This window comes from Dromiciops gliroides, chromosome 1, assembly GCF_019393635.1.
Source record: "Dromiciops gliroides isolate mDroGli1 chromosome 1, mDroGli1.pri, whole genome shotgun sequence".
NCBI lineage: Eukaryota > Metazoa > Chordata > Mammalia > Microbiotheria > Microbiotheriidae > Dromiciops > Dromiciops gliroides.
In genome coordinates this window covers 501087959-501111371 of record NC_057861.1, presented here as the reverse complement: position 1 = coordinate 501111371, position 23413 = coordinate 501087959, and the positions used below count along the sequence as shown (strand labels likewise).

The 23413-nt window shown below is 39.3% G+C and overlaps 1 protein-coding gene across 1 annotated transcript; it reads right to left on the bottom strand.

Moving 5' to 3' along the window:
* Positions 1-6323: 6323 nt before the first annotated feature.
* Positions 6324-23413, bottom strand: ISCA1 (iron-sulfur cluster assembly 1). Its single transcript, XM_043976526.1, has 4 exons — positions 23233-23413; positions 14329-14382; positions 9736-9841; positions 6324-8204 (listed from the first exon to the last, which is right to left on the bottom strand). The coding sequence occupies exons 1-4, from the start codon at positions 23311-23313 to the stop codon at positions 8056-8058; spliced, it is 390 nt and encodes a 129-aa protein (XP_043832461.1). The 5' UTR covers positions 23314-23413; the 3' UTR covers positions 6324-8055.

Sequence of the window (23413 nt, the reverse complement as noted above, 5' to 3'; positions counted from 1 at the left end):
ACAAACATGCCCCTATCTCTTCCCTCCTTAAAAACAAAACAAAACGGGGCAGCTAGGTGGCGCAGTGGATAAAGCACCGGCCATGGATTCAGGAGGACCCGAGTTCAAAGCTGGCCTCAGACACTTAACACTTACTAACTGTGTGACTCTGGGCAAGTCACTTAACCCCCACTGCCCTGCCAAAAAACCAAAACAAACAAACAAAAAACCAAAACAAAACAAACCCTTCACTTGGTCCAACTATCCATGGTAGATCTTGTCCTATATCTCTCCCCCCTTTTCAGGATCAAACCTCTTGAGAAAGCACCTCCTCTTCCTAAACCCTCTGCAAACTGACTTCCAATCTCATCATTCAACTGAAACTACCCTCTCCGAAACTGCCGGTGCTTTCTTTAATTATAAAATTGAATAGTCTTTTCTCAATTCTGATTCTTCTTGACCTCTCTGTAGCTTTCGGCACTGTCAATCACATTCTGCATACTTGCTCCTCTCTGTTTTATGCTGCTGTTCTTTCCTGGGTCTCCTTTCTGCCTCATCATGCCTTAGTCTCCTTTGCTAGTTCTTCACCTGGGTTAAGCCATCTGAGTATCCATCCCACAGTGTTTTGTCCTGGACTCTCTGCTCTCTTTAGACTATTTCTCTTAGTGATCTCATCAGCTCCCATGGGCTCAGTTATTCACTCTATGCAGATGACTCCCGGATCTATCTCTCTAGCCCTGACCTCTGTTGTTCTATAGTTGTGCATCTTCAAACGCTCCTTGGAAATCTGGATCTCCAGTGGGCATCTCAAACTTGGCATGTGTAAAACAAAACTCATTTTTCTCCCTCCTCCCCAAATCTCCTCATTTCTGAACTTTCCTGTCATGGTTGAGAGTACCACCATCTTCCCAGTTATACAGGCCCACAACCTCATTGCCATCTTCGACTCACTCATTCACCCCACATATCCACATCATTGCAATTTTGGGGGGCAGGGACAGGCAATTGGGGTTAAGTGACTTGCCCAGGGTCACACAGCTAGTAAGTGGCAAATGTCTGAGGCCGGATTTGAACTCAGGTCCTCCTGACTTCAGGGCTGGAGTTTTATCTATTGCACCACCTAGCTGCTCCTCCATTGCAAAATTTGTAATTTCTACCTTTACAACATTTCTTGTAAACATCCTTTTCTCTGCACCCATATGGCCATAATCCTAGTTCAGGCCTTCATCACCTTTCACCTTCTACTTGGTCTCCCTGCCTCAAGTCTCTCCCACTCTAATCCATTCTACACACATTGCCAAGATGATTTCTTTTTCTAAAGTGTCAGTCTGATCTTATTATCTCACTCCTCAATAAATTCTAATGACTCCCTGTCGCCTCTAAGATCAAATACAGGGGCAGCTAGATGGCGCAGTGGATAGAGCACTGGCCCTGGAGTCAGGACTACCTGAGTTCAAATCTGGCCTCAGACACTTAACACTTACTAGCTGTGTGACCCTGGGCAAGTAACTTAACCCCAATTGCCTCACTTTAAAAAAAAAAAAAGATCAAATACAAAATCTCATTTGGCATTCAGTCTTTCATAATTTACCCCACCCCCACCTTTCCATCTTCTGACACCTTATTTTCTGCCAGGTACTTTTCCATCGGGGACACTGACCTTCCTTGGGGTCCTCCTTGATGCTTCATGAACAAGATACTCCCATCTTTGGGCTCCAGGAATTTTCTCTGGCTATCCTCCACGCCTGGAACATCCTCTCCCCACATCATCACTTCTTGGCTTCTTTCAAGTCCCAGGAAGCCTTTTCTAATTCCTCTTAATTCTAGTGACTTCCCTGTTACTTATTTCTTCTTTGTCTTATGTGTAGCTTGTTTGTATACATTTATTGGCTTGTTGTCTCTCCCTATTAAGTTATGAGCTGCTTGAGGTCAGGGACTGTCCTTTGACTCTCTTTGTATCCCTAGTATTTAATCTTTTTTTTTTTTTAAGTGAGGCAATTGGGGTTAAGTGACTTGCCCAGGGTCACACAGCTAGTAAGTGTTAAGTGTCTGAGGCCAGATTTGAACTCAGGTACTCCTGACTCCAGGGTCAGTGCTCTATCCACTTCACCACCTAGCTGCCCAATATCCCTAGTATTTAGCACAGTGACTGGCACATAGTAGGCACTTAATGTTTCTGACTGAAAAAGATTGTGATCAGAAAAGGGAATTTCAGAGTTCATGAACATGGAGATGGTAAATATGTGCTTACTTGCTGTTCCCTAGGCATTTAGGTGATGTAGTAGATATAGCGGCTAGGCCTGGAGTCAGGAAGTCCTAAGTTTAAATACAACCTTAGACACTTTTTGGCTATGTGACCTCAGGCAAGTCACTTAACCTGTTTGCCTCAATTTATCCTCTGTAAAACGAGGAAAACAGCAGCACCTACTGTGAAGGTTGTTTGTGAAGATCTAATGAGACATTTAATGCTTGGCACAGTGTCTGGTACATAGTGCTATATAAATATCTTTCTCCTTCCCCCTGCCCCCCCCACAACCCCCCAACCTTCTGTTCTCTTCTGGTATCAAATTCAAATAGAAAGGGGCAGCTAGGTGGTGCAGTGGATAGAGCACTGGCCCTGGAGTCAGGAGTACCTGAGTTCCAATCCTGTCTCAGACACTTAACACTTACTAGCTGTGTGACCCTGGGCAAATCACTTAACCCCAATTGCCTCACTTAAAAAAAAAAATCAAATAGAAAGAGGTCCACTAACCCATAGTTAAAGATCCCTTCCAGCCCGTATATTGTGACTTAGTTTAAAATGTAAGGTTATCTATGTTTTGCTGTTTCTGTTGTTAAATATTTCCCAATTACTTTTTTTTTTGGTGGGGCAATGAGGGTTAAGTGACTTGCCCAGTGTCACACAGCTACTAAGTGTCAAGTGTCTGAGGCCACATTTTAACTCAGGTCCTCCTGAATCCAGGGCCAGTGCTTTATCTACTGTGCCACCTAGCTGACCCCCCCAATTACATTTTAATCTGACTCAGGGAATACAGGGGAGGTGTTGTTGGCAGCCAAGCCTATTGGACACCTCTGTTGGCCACAACATTCCATTCCTCAAACCTGGAATGCACTCCGTCCTAGAAGCAAAAGGATCAGTCTTTTTAGAAGTGTCTCAAATTATTTTGCATTAACTTATTTGTGTATGTTGCATCTCTCTGGTAGAATTTAAGCCCCTGGAGGTCTGTGTGGGTGGGTGGAGTTTTCATTTTTCCCCACTTTGTATTCCCTACAGAGCAAGTGCTTAAGAAATCCTAGTTAAACTAAATAAAAAAAAAAAGGTAGATGAGGTGTGTGTGTGTGTGTGTTTTGAGTGTGGAATAGTGAAAAGGATATTTGAGTCAAAGCTGGATCTGAATCCTACTTCTGGAATCTACTAGCTATTTGACTTTGGGCATATAGCCTCTTCTAGCCTCAGGGATTTTTGCCCTTAAAATATAGATAATATGCCTCATAGGGTTTCTGTGAGATCAACTGAATCATGTGCATGAAAGTGCTCTGTAAATTGTAAATATTTATTGTTATTTTAATGGTATGACATCCTTTTCTATTCCTATTTCCTCTTAGTTTCATCAAAATAACATGCCTGATACAATGATCCAAGATAATTCCAAAGGATTTGTGAAGGAAAATGTTCTTCACATCCAGAAAAAAGAACTGTAGAATCTGGATGCAGACTGAACCATACTGTTTCTACTTTTTTTGGTTTTTGAGGGTTTTCCCTTTTGTTCTGATTCTTCTTTCACAAGATGACTAATGCAGAAATATGTTTAATGTGATTGTACATATATAACCTATATCAGATTGCTTGCTGTCTTGGTGAAGAGAGAGGGAAGGGGGGAAGGGAGGGAGGGAGAAAAATTTGGAACTAGAAATCTTATAAAGACAAATGTTGAAAACTATCTCTACATGTAACTGGAAAATAACAAAATACTTTAATGATCCAAAAAATAAGATGCCTGGAAATGGTCTTCTTTTGATATTTATGTTCAGAATAAAAATAGAAGGGGCAGCTAGGTGGCACAGCGGATAAAGCACCAACCCTGGATTTAGGAGGACCTGAGTTCAAATCTGGCCTCAGACACTTGACACTTACTAGCTGTGTGACCCTGGACAAGTCACTTAACCCTCATTGCCCTGAAAAAAAATGTATGTGCTTGTCAGAATAAAAATAGAATGTCTTTTCAAATTTTGATGTAGTAACTAACATTATTGAGTTTACAGCTTTTGTTTTGGTTTGTGGGGCAATGAGGGTTGTGACTTGCCCAGGTTCCACACAGCTAGTGTCAAGTGTCTAAGGCTGGATTTGAACTCAGGTCCTCCTGAATCCAGGGCCACTGCTCTATCCACTGTGCCACCTAGCTGCCCCCATCCTTCCAGACTTTTAAAGGATGACCATTGTCTTTTTTTTTTTTTTTGCAGGGCAATGAGGGTTAAGTGACTTGCCCAGGGTCACATAGCTAGTGTCAAGTGTCTTTGGCCGGATTTGAACTCAGGTGCTCCTGAATCCAGGGCCAGTGCTTTATTCACTTCGCCACCTAGCTGCCCCAATGACCATTGTCTTAATCAGATCAGATCAAAGTTCATTTAAGGTCCATTTATCAATATTTCCCAAAGAGCATTATTCTTTTTTGTTGGGTGGTAGAAATGTAATCACTTTGAACCAAATTAGAAATAAGACAATTGGTTCAGTACTAGGAAGAGTCATGTGAGACTTCAAACTAAATCCAGGTATCAATTCAGCTCTGCTTTAGGCAGCTTAGTGTTTTCACAGGTTTCTGCATTTCCTGGTTTCTCAGGTCTCAACCCAAAAGAAAGGCTGCCTCCCTCTGGACAGGAAATACTGGAAATCTCCCAGGATTGATGTGAAAACTCAAACAAGATGAAACAAAACAAAACAAAAACACCTTTCACCATCTGCTATGATGAAATTACTGTGAGATACCATGTCAATGACTAAGCACAGAAGGCTTCTTTTGTCTTCTGAGACTCTACATCCTTAGCATACACCAGGTGCCTTCAAAAATATTTGTTAAATTGAATAAAGTCTATTTATTACAGCCTAATTGAACCAATTAGGTTAATGCTTAGTGATTAGCAAGTTTTGATGCATCACCCAATGCAGCAATTAAGAGCATTCAGATAACTCCACGTGATTTGTATAACACATCAAAGAATCAGTGTAGCAAAGCATTAGATGTCCCCCTCAAGGCTGAGTTGCTCAGGTTTGGAATGGGATGCTAATAAAGTAAGGAGAAGTGTTAGGGATTTGGGACTAATTGATGAGATTCCTCTGGTTAAGGTTCAAATCACCAACATTTTTATTGTTCCAGGGAATATAACAAAAAGAATGAAGATTAGTCAGTCAAAAATTTCCAACTGCCTATTATATACTTCATAATATGAGGTATAACCAAGAAATGAAGACAATTCTGGGCACAGCAACAAGTTCAAATGAATACATTATTCATTGTATGTGTTGAGCCTTAAGTGTACACAGGGACCCAGAGTGATTTTAGGTAGGAAAAGTCAAAAGGAGCCTTTTTGGAACTAGATTTTCAAGCTGAGTCTAGAATTGTAAATCTTAGAAATGCATTCAGACCCACCCCCCCACACACACACAAAAAAAAGAAATGCATTCAGAAATCATGTAATCTGGTCCAACTGCCTGACCTTCAGTCATGTGATCAAACCGCCGTCACCTGCACTCTGGCAGTTCTTCAAATTCTGCCTCTGATACTTGCTTGCTCTTGAGCTGTTTCATGCTTGGAAGATGAAGAGGATGCCTGTAGCACTTACTTCATTGGGATATTGTGAAGTTCAATAGAAGCTATAGATATAAAGCATTCTACAAACTTTAAAATGCTCTTTAATGTCAGCTACAAGAAGCACTTATTATTGTTGTTGGGCAGGAAGAATGGCACACTCAAAAAATAGGGAGAGGTTAAGTTGTATGGAAGATACAAGATCAGCTTGGCTGAGTGGATGGCCTGAATAAGGAAGTGACAGGAAATGAGGCTTTGAAGGAGAGGTCGTGTTTCAATTGTGACTGCTAGAATCTTGAGCAAGGGAGTGAGTGACATGATGAAAACCGTGTTTGAGGAATGTTGAATTAGCAGCTATTTGCAAGATGGAATGGGGGGGGGTGGAGAGGAAATCCTGGAGGCATGGAGTCCAACTGGGAAACAATGGCAGGAGTCCAGACATGAGGGAGGAAACCAGGAGGACTGTCCTTGTATGAGTGATAATAGCTACTAGCCTATAATTCCTTTTATGTTCTCCTTCAAAAAAGAAACTCATGCTTATACAGAGGATACAATTTTATTGGCAACAAAGACTTCTACATACAGTATTGCACAAATTATAAATGGATCAACAAAATAAAGTTAACTATACAAGTTGTTACTACCACTTACATAACATTACTTTTTAAAGTTTTGTGCGTGTTGTGCGTCAGGTTCCTATGAACAGGATGCAAGTGAGCAGGATATGAACATGACAATCATATTTAAAGGAACTCAAAACAACTTCAGCTCTGACAGTTAACTTTCAAACACAAAGCACAGATACTACCACACAAAACGAAGCATTCAATGTGTCAAACCCTGCAGAATCAACAACGAGGATATAAAATGGACACTGTCAGAGAAAACTGTGGGAAAGAGTATTAGTTTCTGTCCATTTTTTAAAAGGCTATTCCTTTCATCTTCCATCAACAGAAGTTAGGATTCAGAAAACATGAAATTTGAAACTTTAGAAAAGGCAACCATATTCTACTGAAGGGGAGCACAACAGCTATAGTAGTTATGCCAATTTAAAAAAAAAGGATTTTCAGGTTGCTCCATTTACCCTCCTTGACTTTTTGAATTGTGGTTATAGAGATGTAAAGAAAGAATGCAATTAAAACAACTTTCTCTCCAAATTCTGTCAATTAAAGAAAACATAGTACACGCCACTGAACTTTAGGAATAAGGAATTATCCAGTTAACATGTCAACCAGCTAAAAAGGCCACTTTGTTCTTTGCACAGTCAAGACAAATATAGCTCCTTTACTTCCCTCGACTGCCTAAGAGCATACACATAGACAACGTGCATCACTTAGAAGGAGATAGGAGACATGGGTCTTTAAAGAGGCATTGTGGCCCAGTGGAAAACCTGTCAGCGGGTTAAGACTTTGGTCTGGTCCTGGCTTCACCATTAGCTAGTTCCATGATGTCAAGGATGTGACTCTGAGGAGGCTTCCCCACCTTATCAGGCCTTTGGGGGCTGGACTAGATGACCTATAAGATACCATCCAGCTCCAAAATTCTAAGTGAGCTTGGGATTTGTGCTTTAGGAATACAACTAGGGTGGAAGAAACAAGGAGTTAAAAAATTAGGGACCTAGGATGTATATTCTTAGAAAGTGTCATCACCTAGAAATTCTTTGCAGTGTTCCTAAAAACTCTTATCTACATACAGTGACCACGACTGTTACAAGTTAAGGCCTCCTGATAAAGAAAGCTTTGATAAATATTTTAAAAGGCAAATTTGGCTAGGTGAAAGATCTTCAAATCCTTTGCCAACAGGAGTCAGACTTTTTGTCTCTGAATTTTGAGAGCCAAAAATCAAGGATTAAAATGCAAAAAAAGATGAAAACACTCCACAATTATACCTGCTTATCAGATATCCACTATATGCACAACTATGTGAAATGCAAGACTGAATCTAATCAATAATACAAGGACAATGAAAATTTGTTCTAAGAGAAATAACAAATGGAGATATAAACTCAGAATAAAGGTTGTTTTTTTTCTTTACAGAATAGTAACAGTGTTCCTCAGAGCACTCAATCTGTCACCTAAAACATGGTACAAAGACCACTTTTTCTAGAATTTAACACAATGGTTTTATTTTCGAAATGCATTAACTTTATTTTCCTTATAAGGCAGCCATACATTGCAAGGCCCAGAACCTGAAAGAAACATGATTTCTTTAGAAAGCCACATGGTTGAACACGAGCATTCTTGGTACTTAATGCCAAAGTAGTCCTGAGTTTTCAAATGTTAAAGCTTTCTCCACAGCCACAAGTTCCTTTGATGTTTGGGTTATTGAAAACAAATTCACTGGACAATTTGTCTTCTACATAGTCCATTTCTGTTCCTAAAAGTGTTAGCTGTGCTTTCTTTTCGATGAACACTCTAATTCCTTAAGGAAAACAAAACACATGTTACACAGTGCCTGAACATCCTTGTAGAGCTTGCCAAACCAAAGCACAAGTGAACTTCAAACAGAAGCCACAAAGCTAAACAGGAAGCTTTTGTATATGTTTTAGTAATTCTGTCAAAGTGGTCAGTCTCCTATTTTTTTTCCTTGTGCCAATATTATGACTCATATATATATAAAAACAATGACAGTAGGGTAGCTGGACTTTTGCATACAAGTAAATCAATGATGTTTCCATGTAAAACACTGAAATTACCTTTCATTGCATTCAACTGACTTTAAAAATACATAGAATCTAAGTAATAATAAGTAATAAAGATGGAAGGTTTTAACAAAAGCACCAAAATTATGCCCGGGAATCAAGTATCATATTCTTTTTTTTCTTTTAAACAGACCTGGCTATTCTATTGTCTGATTTTGAGCGATGCACAATGACTGTTAACTAACACTGCTATTTTAATAATACTGGTTATTATCACAGAAACTGTAATGAGCCAACTGCACAGATAAAATACAAAGTCTGGCCTAACTTGACACCAATACTTGGTAGAAAATTTGGACCAAATAAAGCCACAAAAGTACAGTTGCCTTTCTTTTTATAAAAGATTAAATATTATTTAAGCATAAATCTTATTTCTGAGATCTCTTCCTTTTGTTTCAAGAAGTTCTTTTTTAAAAGCAAGAAAATTAAATTTTAGAAGTCACTTTTAAAAACTGGTTTCATTAAAGGTACTCCCAGAACTTTACTCATTACAGCCAAAAGAAAGAAAAAACCTGTGAGAAGGGTATATGACAAGAGATTAGCATCCTTCAGATACAGGAAACAATCAAAGGAGCCAAATTTCAGCACCTAAGGTATGTAACCATGTTAAATCCAGGGCACTTCATACATGTTTCATGCTTGAATTAAGACGTTTTCCAGAAGGTGAAGAATTATTCATTTGTCTTTCAAAGGAACTTTTTTGTGAGTTGCTGGCCAGCTAGCTGGGGGATAAATATTGTAGGCAAAACACCACATTTCTTTTTTTTTTCTTTTTTTTTTTTAGTGAGGCAATTGGGGTTAAGTGACTTGCCCAGGGTCACACAGCTAGTAATTGTTAAGTGTCTGAGGCCGGATTTGAACTCAGGTACTCCTGACTCCAGGGCCGGTGCTCTATCCACTGCGCCATCTAGCTGCCCCCACCACATTTCTTAGTAGTAAAAGCATAGAGGTGAGGCCAGGAAAGAAGACAACAATTTCCCCATAGCACAGGCTGGCATTACTCATTTGAATAGTGGTGGGTCTGCTGCTTTGACCAAAAAAACCAGGTTGTTAGGGGGCACAAGGAGAAGCATCAGCTTCCTGTAAACTGTCTAAGAAAAGCAGACAAATACAGATGAGTGAAATGACTTTTTATTATTTAAAAAGCTTAACAAAGCCGGCTCATTAGGTGAAATAATGTATGTTTCATGCAGTGAAGGGTAGGATTTAGGGGAACATCAAATTGCGAAGCATTTTTAAGAAAAGACTTACCATCCTGAACAACTTCTTCATCAGACTCTCCTTTTGTCTTAGTATATTCTAAAGTGTAAGAAAGTCCATTACAACCTCTGGTTCGGACCCCAACTTTCAGACCTACCTGAAAGAGAATTCCAAGTGCTTTATTTTAGACATAAGCTTTGTTTTTATGTACTAAGACACAGACAATAACAAACTCAAAACTTAGCTACCAATCTCTATTCATCCATCAGTGAACTAGAAAATATGGACAAGCTTTACTTCTCTGGCTAAAATAGTCTTGTGCAAAGACTAAGAAGGAATATGCTGCTTTTCATTATAAGGGTTAATAATAATATTCTGTTCTCTAAGGAATACTTAAAAAAATTAATAGTACTTTACAGGGGCAGCTAGGTGGCTCAGTGGATAGAGCGCTGGCCCTGGAGTCAGGAGGACCGGATTTCAAATTTAGCCTCAGACACTTAACATTTACTAGCTGTGTGACCCTGGGCCAAGTCACTTAACCCCAATTGCCTCACCAAAAAAACAGAAAAACAACAACAAAAAAATAGTACTTTACCCCTAATTACATGTAAAGATAGTTTTCAACATTCGTTTTTGTACGGTCTTGAGTTTCAAATTTTTCTTCCTCCCTCCCCCCTCCCCAAGACAGCAAGAAATTTGATATAGGTTAGATATGTACAATCATGTTAAACACATTTTCACACAAGTCATGTTGTGAAAGAAGAATCAGCAAAAGGGGAAAACCGCAAGAAAACAACAATAACAACAAAAGTGAAAATCGTATGTTTTGACCTGCATTCAGACTACACAGTTATTTTCCTGGATGTAGAGAACATTTTCCATCTTTGGAATTTTCTTAGATCATTGTGCCGCTAAGAGCTAAGTCTATCACAGCTGATCATTGGGAAAGCACTTACAATAGAATACTTCTCTATATTACAAAAAACTTCACAAGCCCCCAAATATTTAAAGATGTTTCTTTTATAACTTGCTAAAATTTCCTTTATGTTAAGTGTAACACCTCTACAGAGGCTACAGAAATTGTTACTTGTATCTTCAAGATACAGAGAAGCTTGGAGTAATCATTTCACCCTATGAGGTTTAATTCTCTCTATGGAGAGACTGAAAAGACAGTTAATAGTGAAGCTTTGAGCAAAACTGGAGAAAACAGAAGACGGAATTTTTTTGGAGGGGGGGAGGAGGGCAGAACTGCTTAACTTTTATATAGTGAAGAAACATTATAAAGAGAATTCTGTGAGGATCATCTGTGAAGAGACAGAATAAGGTACAGAGAAATAGGATGAAGAAGATTCTTGAGAAGAGGCTTGTTATCTGGAGGTAACTAAATGATGGAACCAATGGTATAGTCACTTAATCCTCATCGCCCCACCAAAAAAAAAAAAAAAGAAAGAAAGAAAGACAAGAAAACCAATGGTATAAATGAGGAGCCAAGCTGTAGTGATGGTCAAAGGCAACTTCATGATCTTTACACAATAATTTATATCTTTATAAACAATAATTTATGTCTTTGTGCTATTATTAACTTATTAATACATTGTTTAGCCGGCAACTTTAATATTTATTTAAACTGAAGAAATTAAGAGTTTAGATATATAGATATGAACACCTGTTTATGGGGAAAGAGGTTTCTCTAGCTTATTAAATGAGCAATATTTAATAGACTGGGATATGATGAAGTCTACAAGCTAGCTAAATGGGAGATGTACAATTTTTGCAATTTATGAGGAAATATCCAAACATATGCCCTGTATGATTTTAGAACTCAGGACCATGAGAACGAATATTAATGGGTCAAGTAGCAGGTTAAAGGGTTGCCATCACATATAGGCTACAAATGAATGTGGGAGGCCCCAGACGTCTAATACATTAATATCTGGTCTAAGCTCTCATTGACTAACAAACAACAAAAATCCTGAGGCACAGAAAGGTGAAGAAATGTGTCCCAATTCACACACATGGTTAGTGACAGAATCAGTGGTTAGACCCTCTTGATGACTGCTCCAGTGGTCTCCATATTAAAATAGTCTCCTGGGGGCAGCTAGATGGCGCAGTGGTTAAAGCACCGGCCCAGGATTCAGGAGTACCTGAGTTCAAATCCGGCCTCAGACACTTGACACTTACTAGCTGTGTGACCATGGGCAAGTCACTTAACCCCCATTGCCTAAAAAAAAAAAAAATAGTCTCCTAATGAACTTGAGGTCAGAAGTCCTAAAAGATCCACCAGGGCACCTCTTATCAGTTTCTATTACTCCACCTTGACAGAATAGAGTTCTGTGTTTAAAATGAGAGCCTCGGGCACTAGGAAACCTATGGCAACCCCAGAACCTGACAGTCTGCATGATCCTGGGTGGGTCTACTCCAAAGGGCCACCCTTTTTAAGTTAAAAAACAAACCAACAACCCTGACTTTGATAAAACTAAGAAAGAATACATTTATTAGTTTACAATTACAAATGAATTTTTCAATATAATGCACATCCACAAGTTTATCAGTTGTTGGCTCTTTATCTTCTATATTTGTGTACACAGTTTTCTTTTTGTAAAGTCCCAAGAAAAATGCATACTGTTCTGCTTTTGCTTTCTTCAGTTACCATTTTAAAAATGTTTTTCCCCCAAAAGTCTGATATTCCTCTTAATTTTTCCATTTCATAACCCTTCACATAACTCAAAATTAAGATCCCTGTCTGAACGGTCCTGCCTTTCCCCAAGAGAAAAGCAGTTGTTAAGTCTTATCACTACATCTTCCACCTAGCCCCTTTTCTTCATCACCACCCTAGTTCAGGACCCTGTTATTTCTTTTTTTTTTCTCATTTAAATATTTTATTATTTTCCAGTTACATGTAGAGATAGTTTTCAACACTTGTTTTTATAAGATTTCTTGTTTCAAATTTTTCTCCCTCTCCCCCTCCCCAAGATAGCAAGTAATCTGATATAGGTTATACATGTACAATCACATTAAACATATTTCTGCATTAGTCATGTGACCCTGTTATTTCTTAGTTGGATTTACTTTAACAGGCTTATAAACTGTTCACCCTGCAGTCCTCCCTCCCTCCATCAATCCTATATTCACACCTTTGATCATTTCACCCTACTACTTAAAAGCTGTTCATTTACATCTTCTGCTTAGGCAGAATACCATTTTTTTGGAAATCAAGATTTTGTCCCAAACTATTTCTCCAGCCTCCTGTTCTACTCCTCTGAATTCATATGCCCACATTCCAGCCAGACTAGACCCCTGCCTGTTTCCCAAGCACATCAGATAAGGTTCTGAAGCCAAAGTCTGCATCACACAAGACACAACCAAACAGGAAAAATAATTGTTAGGAGTCGATGTTGACATTTAAAATTAAATGTCATACAGCAAATTGCTGCAGAACATAATTTTATATGAAAACATCTGACTACGTGTGTATATATTTATTTTCTGAGACTAGGTCTTCCCTATTTTATCCAGGCTATGAATGTAGTAGCCATGCGTGGGCTAGATCCTAAAACTAAATGGCATGGAATCTTAAACCTGTTCTATTTTTTACCTGGACTGTCTTACCCATTCTTATGCAGACTAGTAGCCCTCCAAGCCTAGGTGCTTGCCATTCTAGTGCCAGGCTTAATGCAGACACCTGATTGGCTTTAGCCCTGCTGGAGTTCAGAGCTCCCAAACTCAAGAGATCCGCCAACCTCAGTCTCCCTTGGCAGCAGGGATTACAAGTGTACACCAGCCTGATGGTACTAGATATATTTTTTTAGAAAGCAAACTATCCTAAAGTAAAATTTTAGGTAAAAGAGCATATTACAAACTCCAACATTTCCTATTGCTAGGATAAAATGACTCACTGAGGGCAATAGCTAGTTAGTGGCAGAACCAGAATTAGAATACGGGTCTCCTGACTCCCAGGCATATGTTCTATTATCCAACACTGGCTGCCTCTCATTGTATAGAGTGTGTAATGGTTCTGAATTAAATGAACTAGACCAAGGTCACTTAAAAAGTTGGGTACAAAAGAAAGGTCTGATTTTTACCTTCTCCAGGGCTGCATTATTCTATAGTAGTTAATTAATAAACTCATTCATTATCTTTTGCTCTCTAATCTTTTGAAAACCTAACTGATTTTAACAAAAACCAAACTCAAATGTGGTTGGAAATCATCTCTAACAACCAGTTTTTTTCTCCCTCTGGTCAATCAACAAATATTTATCCAGTGTCTACTAAGTCTCAGGCACTGTCCTAAGTTCTGGAGATGCCATAAAAATAACTCTAACCCTCAAGGAACTTACATTCTAATGTGGAAGAAAACATGGAAACAATTATATACATACAAAATATAGTCAGAGTATATGTAAGAAACCAACCTGGCATTATATTACTTGTTCTAGATAAATAAATTAGATTTCAATGTGAAGGAACCTTTGATTGTATAGTCTAACCACCTCAATTTTATAGATGAGGAAAGTGGGGCCAGAGAGACTCCTCTACCATAAAATCTAGCATTCTTTCTACTATATATTGTTATACCTGACCTAAGTATAAAATAATTTCCCAACACAATCTGTATTTCATGGTTATGCAGTATTTCCTACTTACATTTTCAGGTTTATCTTTAAGAAGCTGTTTTATCTTATTCACAGCTGCTGGTGTCTGAAAAACAAAAGAAAATTAAATTTTGACTTTGATATCTACTCCATCTTCTCTATAGATTTTAGTGTCTTTCTCCAAAAGACTCATAATAATAGCTCATGTTAATATTTGAATTTACAATTTGTAACATAACTTTCTTCCTTAAGTGAAACAACTTGCCCAAAGGCAAACAGAGCTACTAAGTTCCAGAACAAAGAACAATCACTTACCTGGGTGTTTCTAGTTTGCTGGGCACCACATAAAAAACTTAGTTACATTCTAGTTTTCATGTTTTGTGGTTTAATATTTTAAAGTATCATACCCAACACTCAAATCTATTTTATTTTTTTGAAGTCTACTAGCAACAATGTACCACCTACTAATTCAGTATTCACAAATGAAAATTATCCAAGTCCATCCTACTTCCTCCCCACTCCTAGCCACTAGTGGCAGAAAGTTCAGGTCTTTTAAGCATCTTTTTTTTGGTGGGGCAATGAGGGTTAAGTGACTTGCCCAGGGTCACACAGCTAGTAAGTGTCAAGTGTCTGAGGCCAGATTTGAACTCAGGTCCTCCTGAATTCAGAGCCGGTGCTTTATCCACTGTGCCACCTAGCTGCCCATTAAGCATCTTTAAAAAAAAAAAAAGGACTTAAAAATTATGAACTTTATCAATTCTTTGTTTTAATAAACAAAAAATAAAAGAAAGATGTATATGAAACTGTTATAAAGTTGTTACATAGTTTTTTTTAATATGTAAACTAAATTTAACAAAGCGTTGATAAAACTGCCCTGCTGTGTCCCCTTTTGAATTGAAGCATCTTTTTTGGAGGGGCTCTGAGATAACGATGTTATAATACATATTATCTAACAGTGATAGGTTTATAGCTCATCAGTGGCAAATCCAAGCTTCAGGCTTACTGGTGGTTATTGCTACGCTGATAGTTTTACTGCTGAGCTGTAAATCCTTGGTTCAAACAGTACAAATGCTTGGGTCCACAAAGTACTAACAATAGAAGGATGTGTGGACAGAGACACATCATACTATGTTCATGGCTTTGTCACTCTCTTCCCCCAACATTTTTATAGAAGTGAAATCTGATTAAAATAGTTAATACCAAATATGGAAGAATACATTTCTAAATCTCAGGAAGAGAAATACATTTAGAAATTTAGATCTGGACGATGCCTTTCTAAAATTTTTGTATTTTGGAAAGGCATTGTCCAAATCTAAATTCTGCAATTCTATTAAAAGAAGCAGTGAGTGGGGCAGCTAGGTGACATAGTAGATAAAGCACTGGCCCTGGATTCAGGAGGACCTGAGTTCAAATCTGGCTTCAGATACTGGACACTAGCTGTGTTACCCTGGGCAAGTCACTTAACCCTCATTCTCGCCCCCCCCCCCAAATGCAGTGAGAAGGTATGTATTAAGGGGCATTAATATCTTAGAGGAGTTATAAGGGGAACAAGAAAAAAGGAAAAAGAGATTGCAGGCAGAAAGAACAAGTTAAGGAAGAAGTTTAAGGGGGGGGGGGTGGAAAGGAAGCTATTTGGGAAACTAGATGGACCTGGGAACAAAGCAGAGAAAGATGTGGCAACAGAAGAGGAACTAGGTGGGGTCAGTTTGGGAGATTTTTAAGGGTACATGAAAGTATGGAATGGGCAAGAAACAAAGTCGTATGACAGTGAAGGAAGAGGTTGAGTAGTTAGAGAAGGGATATTAACAGCTGCCTTCTAGAGGCAAGAAAAAGGACTGTATTTTTGGTGAACAGAGGAAAGGGAACCTTTTAGAGGAAGTAGACACAGGGGACTGCGTGACCTCTAAGGTAGCCTCCAGCCTAAGATTCTATGTCCCTAATGATGATAACAAGCCCAACTGCTGAGTGGAATGAGGAAGGAGACTGTCTGGGTCAAATACAAATAACTTTATCTGCAGAATCGTAGGTCTTAATAACAGCTAGTGGCATTTAATCAATATTTATTAAGGCTGCACTGTATGAATTGTTGGTAGTGGAGAAATAAAACAAAATAAGACGAGGAGTTTTACGGTCTATTGGGGAATGTGATATATGGATTGACAGCAAGGAATAACTGCAGTCAGCTTGCTTCACTGGCATCCTTGATGTCCAGAAGTAAGGGAGTGTCACCAACATATTGGGAGATTACCCCACGCCCCTCTTTAGGTAAGGACCTGGACAAGAGTTACATAGGATAAACAGGCATAAATGGGTTATGATCAGTGTCACTGGGATACCCACATCAATGGGATCACAGATACACTGAAGTAGGGACTTTCTCAATAAAGCCTTCCCCTATCACCAGATCCTCATTTATAATTCCTTGGGCAGGAATTATTATTCAACATTTTTAAAACTACTTGAACAACAGCATAATTGGCCTATTATCAAATATGCAGATGACACATAGTTGAGAGGAATGACTATGGATGTCAGTTAGGATCTGAAAAGCTTTCAACAGGCTAGAGCAACAGAATTAATCTAAGATGAAATCCTATAGGGATATAAAGTCCTATACTTAGATTCAAAAACTCAATTTCTCCCCAAATGGGAGAGTGTTCAGATGATAGTTCTTGGGCAAAAATGTGCTGTCAGATATTTTGTTAGCTGCTATTTTTGCTTGACTATATTTCTTTTTTACAAGGAAAGATTCAATGAGAGTATATTGGGAAAATACTTTTATTTTTTAAAAATGTCATCAGTAAAGTCTTCGTTCCTAATGAGCTCTGGATCTATCATCCTATAATTAAAAAAAAAAAAGTATGGACATGAGAATGGAATCATGAAACAATAAATAGATCAGTCTAACTGGAGTAAAGAGGTTTGTATTAAAAAGCTAGGTGGCGCAGTGGATAGAGCACTGGCCCTGGAGTCAGGAGTACCTGAGTTCAAATCCAGCCTCAGACACTTAACACTTACTAGCTGTGTGACCTTGGGCAAGTCACTTAACCCCAATTGCCTCCTTATGGGAAGCTCTTTCCCTGTCACCGCTGAATTGAGCGGGAGGCGGAGGCTCCCGGGTGTTTTCAAGATCTAGCTTCACCCATGAACCACTGCCATGGCCGAGGAAGGCATTGCTGCTGGAGGTGTAATGGATGTTTGTTAACACCGCTCTACAAGAAGTGCTGAAGACCACACTCATCCACGATGGCCTAGCTCTGGAATTCGTGAAGCCACCAAAGCCTTGGACAAACACCAAGCCCATCTTTGTGTTCTTGCTTCCAACTGTGATGAACCTATGTATGTAAAATTGGTTGAAGCCCTATGTGCTGAGCACCAAATTAACTTGATTAAGGTTGATGACAAGAAGAAGCTGAATGGGTAGGCCTCTGTAAAACTGACAGAGAGGGGAAGCCCCGCAAAGTGGTTGACTGCAGTTGCATTGTTGTTAAAGACTATGGCAAGGAATCTCAGGCCAAAGATGTCATCGAAGAATATTTTAAATGCAAGAAATGAGTAAATAAAAGCCTTGGTATGATTTAGTTAAAAAAAAAAAGTTATGGGAAGGGGCAGCTAGGTGGTGCAGTGGATGGAGCACCGGCCCTGGAGTCAGGAGGACCTGAATTCAAAGCCAGCCTCAGACACTTAACACTCACTAGCTGTGTAACCCTGGGCAAGTCACTTAACCCCAATTGCCTCACCAAAAAAAAAAAAAAGTTATGGGAAAACAGGACGGCTAAATTGTAAGGAATTGAGAGTAAGGGAATTATTTAAAAAAATTTTAAAGCCAGGTAGAAGAGCTAAACCAAGCAGCCAGGGACCATATGGACTTTTGTGCTGGGAATATGATGAAATCAGTATTTTAGATAATCTAGGTTGCTATCAGCATTTAGAATGAATGGGAGGAGATCAAGAGAGACAAATTGTAAAGTTTATGTAGGAATACAAGTGTGAAGTGATGAGGGTCTGGATAAAGGTGGTATCACTGGACGTGAAGAAAAGAGGGTAACAGATAAACTGAAGTGAAAAATAACAGGATTTTGTGACAGATTAGATGTAGGAAGTAAAAGGGAGGTTAAAAAAAATATATCTTCCTCACCCTTTCAGGTTCTCATATAATCTACACTTTGGAGTCCTCCATCTACAACATTCTGCCTTTGCTAGAGAATCTGAAATTTTGAAATAAAACTAAAGCATCAGAAACAATGCAGAGATGACATCAAGGTAGTTTTTTTTTTCAACACTATTTATCCATCCCCTATCTCCCCTTTCTTTCACATACCCTAGTTATGGAATTTCATAATTTAGAATGAGCTTCAGTTGACTAGCCTAATTTATTAATTGTATTTTAAAATTTTTAAATTAAATTTTAAAAAATGAAGCTCTGTCTTCTTTCCCTCTTAAATCCTCTCCCCCTCACTGAACAACCAAGAAAAAAAGCAAAATCCCTGTTACAAACATGTATAGTCAAACAAATCCCCAAATTGCCCACATCAAAAAAGAGTCTCAATCTCTTTCAGGTGGGTAGCCTGTTTCATCATGAGTCCTCTTAGATTGTTGTTGGTCATTGTGATGATCAGTTAACTTATTGATTTTACAATGAGTAACCATGATCACTAGAGGCAAAATAATTTACCCATGATCACATAGCTTATTAGCAGCACAGTTAAGAATCCAGGTCATTTGATTCCCTGTTCAATGACCTTCTACTTTGCCACACTACTTTTTTAGGGTTTGCTGACAAAGAGACTGAATCATTAGCAAATCACATGTACTAGGTGGCCAACAATTATTTTCATAAGAGATCTGAAGTTGGATGGGAAGTTGAGAGGCTACCTAGTCGGGGCAGCTAGGTGGCGCAGTGGATAAAGCACTGGTCTTGGATTCAGGAGGACCTGAGTTCAAATCCAGCTTCAGACACTTGGCCCTGGGCAAGTCACTTAACCCTCATTGCCCTGAAAGAAAAAGAAAAAAAAAAAGAGGCTATCTAGTCTAACCTCTTCATCTTACTGAGGTGGAAACTGAGTGCCACAGAGGTTAAGTGACTTGCCCATGATCATAAAGTCAGTAAGTGGCAGAACTGTGAAAGCCTATATGAAATGGGTTATCCTTCTTAGGTATCAAAATTTCTATCAATTATCAGATTCCTTTCTGTGCCCAACCCAAACCTAACATTTAGTGCAGCAAATGAGTAGGGATTCAATATGGAGTCATTTGTAAGAAGCAGGAAGACTGCTGGAGCTGTGAAGTGGTCTAGCTGCTCTGGAAAGTAATTTTGAATGATGTTCCCAAAGTCACTAAATTGTGCAAACTCTGTGATCCAGCAATACCATTACCAAGCTTTTATGCCAAAGATTTCAAAGAGAGAGGGGACTTATCTGTACAAAAAAAGCACAGTAGCGCTTTTTGTTGTAATAAAGAATTGGAAATAAAGTGGGGGAAGGGAGGGGTTGTTAATTGGGAAATGGCTGAAATTAATGGTATCTGATTGTAATGGAATATTATTGCTAAAAATTATTTTTTTAAAGGGTAGATTCAGAAAACTTAGGAAAATATGTATTAACTGAGGCAGAGTGAAATGAGTATAACTAGAATGGTGTATACAATGACCATCATGTTGTGAAGGCAGGCCAAGAAGTAAATAACCATCTATTAAACACCACTATGCAACAGGCAATGTGTTAAGCACTGGAGATACAAACAAAGGCAAAATCAATTTCTGTCCTCAAGGAGTTTATAATCTGATGGAGGGAGACAATAGGAAAACAACTGTGTACAAGAAAGGATATAAAGATGAATTAGAGATAATCTCAAAGGGAAGATACTAGTATTAAAGGGGACCAGGAAAAGTTTCTTGTAGAAGTTGAGATGTTAGCTGAGACTTGAAGGAAGTTAGGAGGAAGGAGATCATTTCGGGAATGTTGAAATGAATTCCAGGTCAGTGAAAATGCCTGGAAGTGGGAGATGAAGTGTCTTGTGGGAAGAACATTAAGTAGGTCAGTGTCACTGGATCATGAAGTAGATGGAGGAGAGTAATGTGTAAAAATACTTGAAATATACAAGTAGGCTAGGTGATGAAGGGCTTTAAAAAGAAAACGTGGTTTTACACTTCATCTAGAAATAATAGGGAACCACTGGAGGTTACTGCATAGAGGAGTGACATGGTCAGACCTGTGCAGGACAGGAAAATAGTTGTGAAAAACTTATCTCATTTGATCCTCACAACAACCTTATGAATGTTATTATTATCTTCATTTTACACATGAAGAAAGTGGAGCCGAGAGAGGTTATGTAACTTGTTTAGTGTCACATAGCTAGTAAGTATCCAAGGAAGGATTTGAACTCGGGTCTTCCTGACTACAAACTCCCCTTCTCTATCCTATATTACATATAGGTGCCCCTATGGTGTGTGTGTGGGGGGGGGGCAATTGAGGTTAAGTGACTTGCCCAGGGTCACACAGCTAGTCAGTGTCAAGTGTCTGAGGCCGCATTTGAACTCAGGTCCTCCTGAATCCAGGGCCAGCGCTCTATCCACTGCGCCACCTAGCTGCCCCCACCCCTATGATTTTTAAGGTCAATTATCTATGGAATGGCCAATCATATCTCCAGAAGACTGATAATGACTCATGTGCTTTTACCTCTTAGCAGAGATGTTGAATAAGAAATATATTTTTAGACATCTGTGGATTTGTTTTTCATGATTATACTTGTTTGTTAAAAGGCAAATTTTTATATGGGCAGGAAAGGTGTGTGGGATGGAAGAATGGGAAGGAGTACAGGATAGTAATAGTGATATATTATAAAAAGAAAGAAAATGTCAATGAATAATTTTAAAATATCAACAATAGAGAGCATAAGGAAGTTCAGAAAGGGACAGACACAAGCAGCACATTGTTGTGTAACTACCACATTAAATCTGAAATATAAGCCAAAAAACCCCTCAAGCAGTATACAATGGAAAGTCATGGCTTAATCCAATCTTTTTCTGTTCATGTTTGTTATTATTCCTCATGTTCATGATAATAAAAAGGGAAATTGACAAAAAACTAAATTTAAGAGCAGGCTGAGGGGGGCAGCTAGGTGGCACAGTGGATAGAGCACCGGCCCTGGAGTCAGGAGGACCTGAGTTCAAATCCAGCCTCAGACACTTAACACTTACTAGCTGTGTGACCCTGGGCAAGTCACTTAACCCCAATTGCCTCACTTTGGGGGAAAAAAAAAAAAGAGCAGGCTGAGTCTCAGTAGAAGGATAGCAGAGCATAAATGTAAAATGAGGCATACATTTTTGGATGAGCTACTATATTGATTTGTTTTGCTAGCATATACTTATTTATTAAATCTTTAAGATGTATTAATTATGGGGGGGGAGTAAAGAATCAATAATACATTTAAAAAAAAAGAAAAAGAAAATCAGGACTGAATTCTGAATTCAGAGAGAACACTGGACTAGGAGTCAAGAGACACAAGTTCTTGTCTTGAGTCAGATGGGGGCAAGTACCTTACCTTGTTGTCTATGATGATCTCGAAGGTCCTTTCCAGCTCTAAATTTATGGTACTATGATGGGAGGGAGCTGGGAAGGAAATTAGTATTTACACATTGCCCAGTATGTGCCAGGCCCTGTGTTAGGTTTTTTTTTTTTTTACAAATATTATCTCATTTGTTCTTCAAAGTTATTTTCAATTCTAACATTTATACAAATTCAGTTCTTTATTTATCCTTCTTTAGAGTAATTTATTTCCAGAGTTAGTGTTGGTGCCAAAAGAACAGAGTCTACAAGAAGCTCTTTCTTAATCTAAGGGGAAAATGTCAGAAAAGAATGCTTAAAAATAGTAATGTGCTTCCTTAGTGAAATCACCATCTCCCAAAGTCACAGATATTGGATGTTTGAGATACCCATGCTTAGGCATATTTGATGTTTACTTGTTTCTGCTGTGTGTCTCTCTTTACTCATTTTTCACCTGTTTTTCAAGGCACCAATAAAACAGAAGTTTCTTTCCTGAGGGAGCTTACAATCCAATCCTCCTTTGTTAAGTCAAGTCTAGGGAGTGGATCCACTCCCTCGGAGTGGGTAGGAGGCAGCAGCTAGCTCTAACTGAATTAATGACTGATGGTTTTGAAGTCAGAAGTCTGGATTGAATCCTGGCTCTCCTACTTTCTATCTGTGGGGCTGCATGACCCCTTCACCTCCGAGACCTCATTTTTCTTTTCTGTAAGGATCTGGCGCTGGACTAGAAGATGATCTCTAAAGTCCCTTACAATTCGTGTGCTCTGTAAGATGTGGACCCTTCAGGAGCCGCATTGGGGAGGGATGGGTCGGGAATGGACCCATCTGATAACACCTGATCTTTTCTTTGTGCCTTTAACGAGTCTGTATTCCTGTTTAATACTTTTTTTAGACAGGTCAAAGAAATTTGTTTTAATTGACTATACTTATTATTATTATTAAACAAAGAAGTATTCCGTGGGAGTGGGTGACAACTGATGTTTTAAAAAAGCATCAATAAAATATTAAAAACAACAACAAAAACCCTGCCCCAAGCACTCCTCCCATCTCCGCTCTCTATCACCCACACAGCCTCGAGGCCCCGCCCCCTGCCCGCCTTGGCCCAGGGTTCTGAGGGAGCGCGGGTTGTTGGGAAATGTAGTTCGTCCTCAGAGCCACTTTAACCCTTTAGATTCACGACCCAACACTTGTTTACCTAGCTCGTTGCGAGGTCCAAAAAATTCGAATTGCTCCGCGTGGGAAGTTTTCCCCCTCCCCAGCCTAAGGCACCCGACTGGCTCCGGAACTGCTTTCCTGTGCTCCCCTCATCACTGTGACCTCTACTATCCCTCGGAGGAATGGAGGTGAAATGAATGTCAAGGGCCATTAGAAGCCCGGATGGGACCTGGCCACCGCGCACACACGCAACTCACCAGGGTCAGGGCTGCCCGGGTAGGCTGCAGCTTCCTCTTGCTCACCGCCCGGACCGTGGCTCGCACCAATGAAGCGGACATCTTTCCCTCCTCCGCCTCCTCCCCCCCTCCCTTTCCCTTCCCAGGGAGGTCCAGCTGCAGCTCAGCGGCTCTCCATGGACACGACCGTCGGACGCGCTGA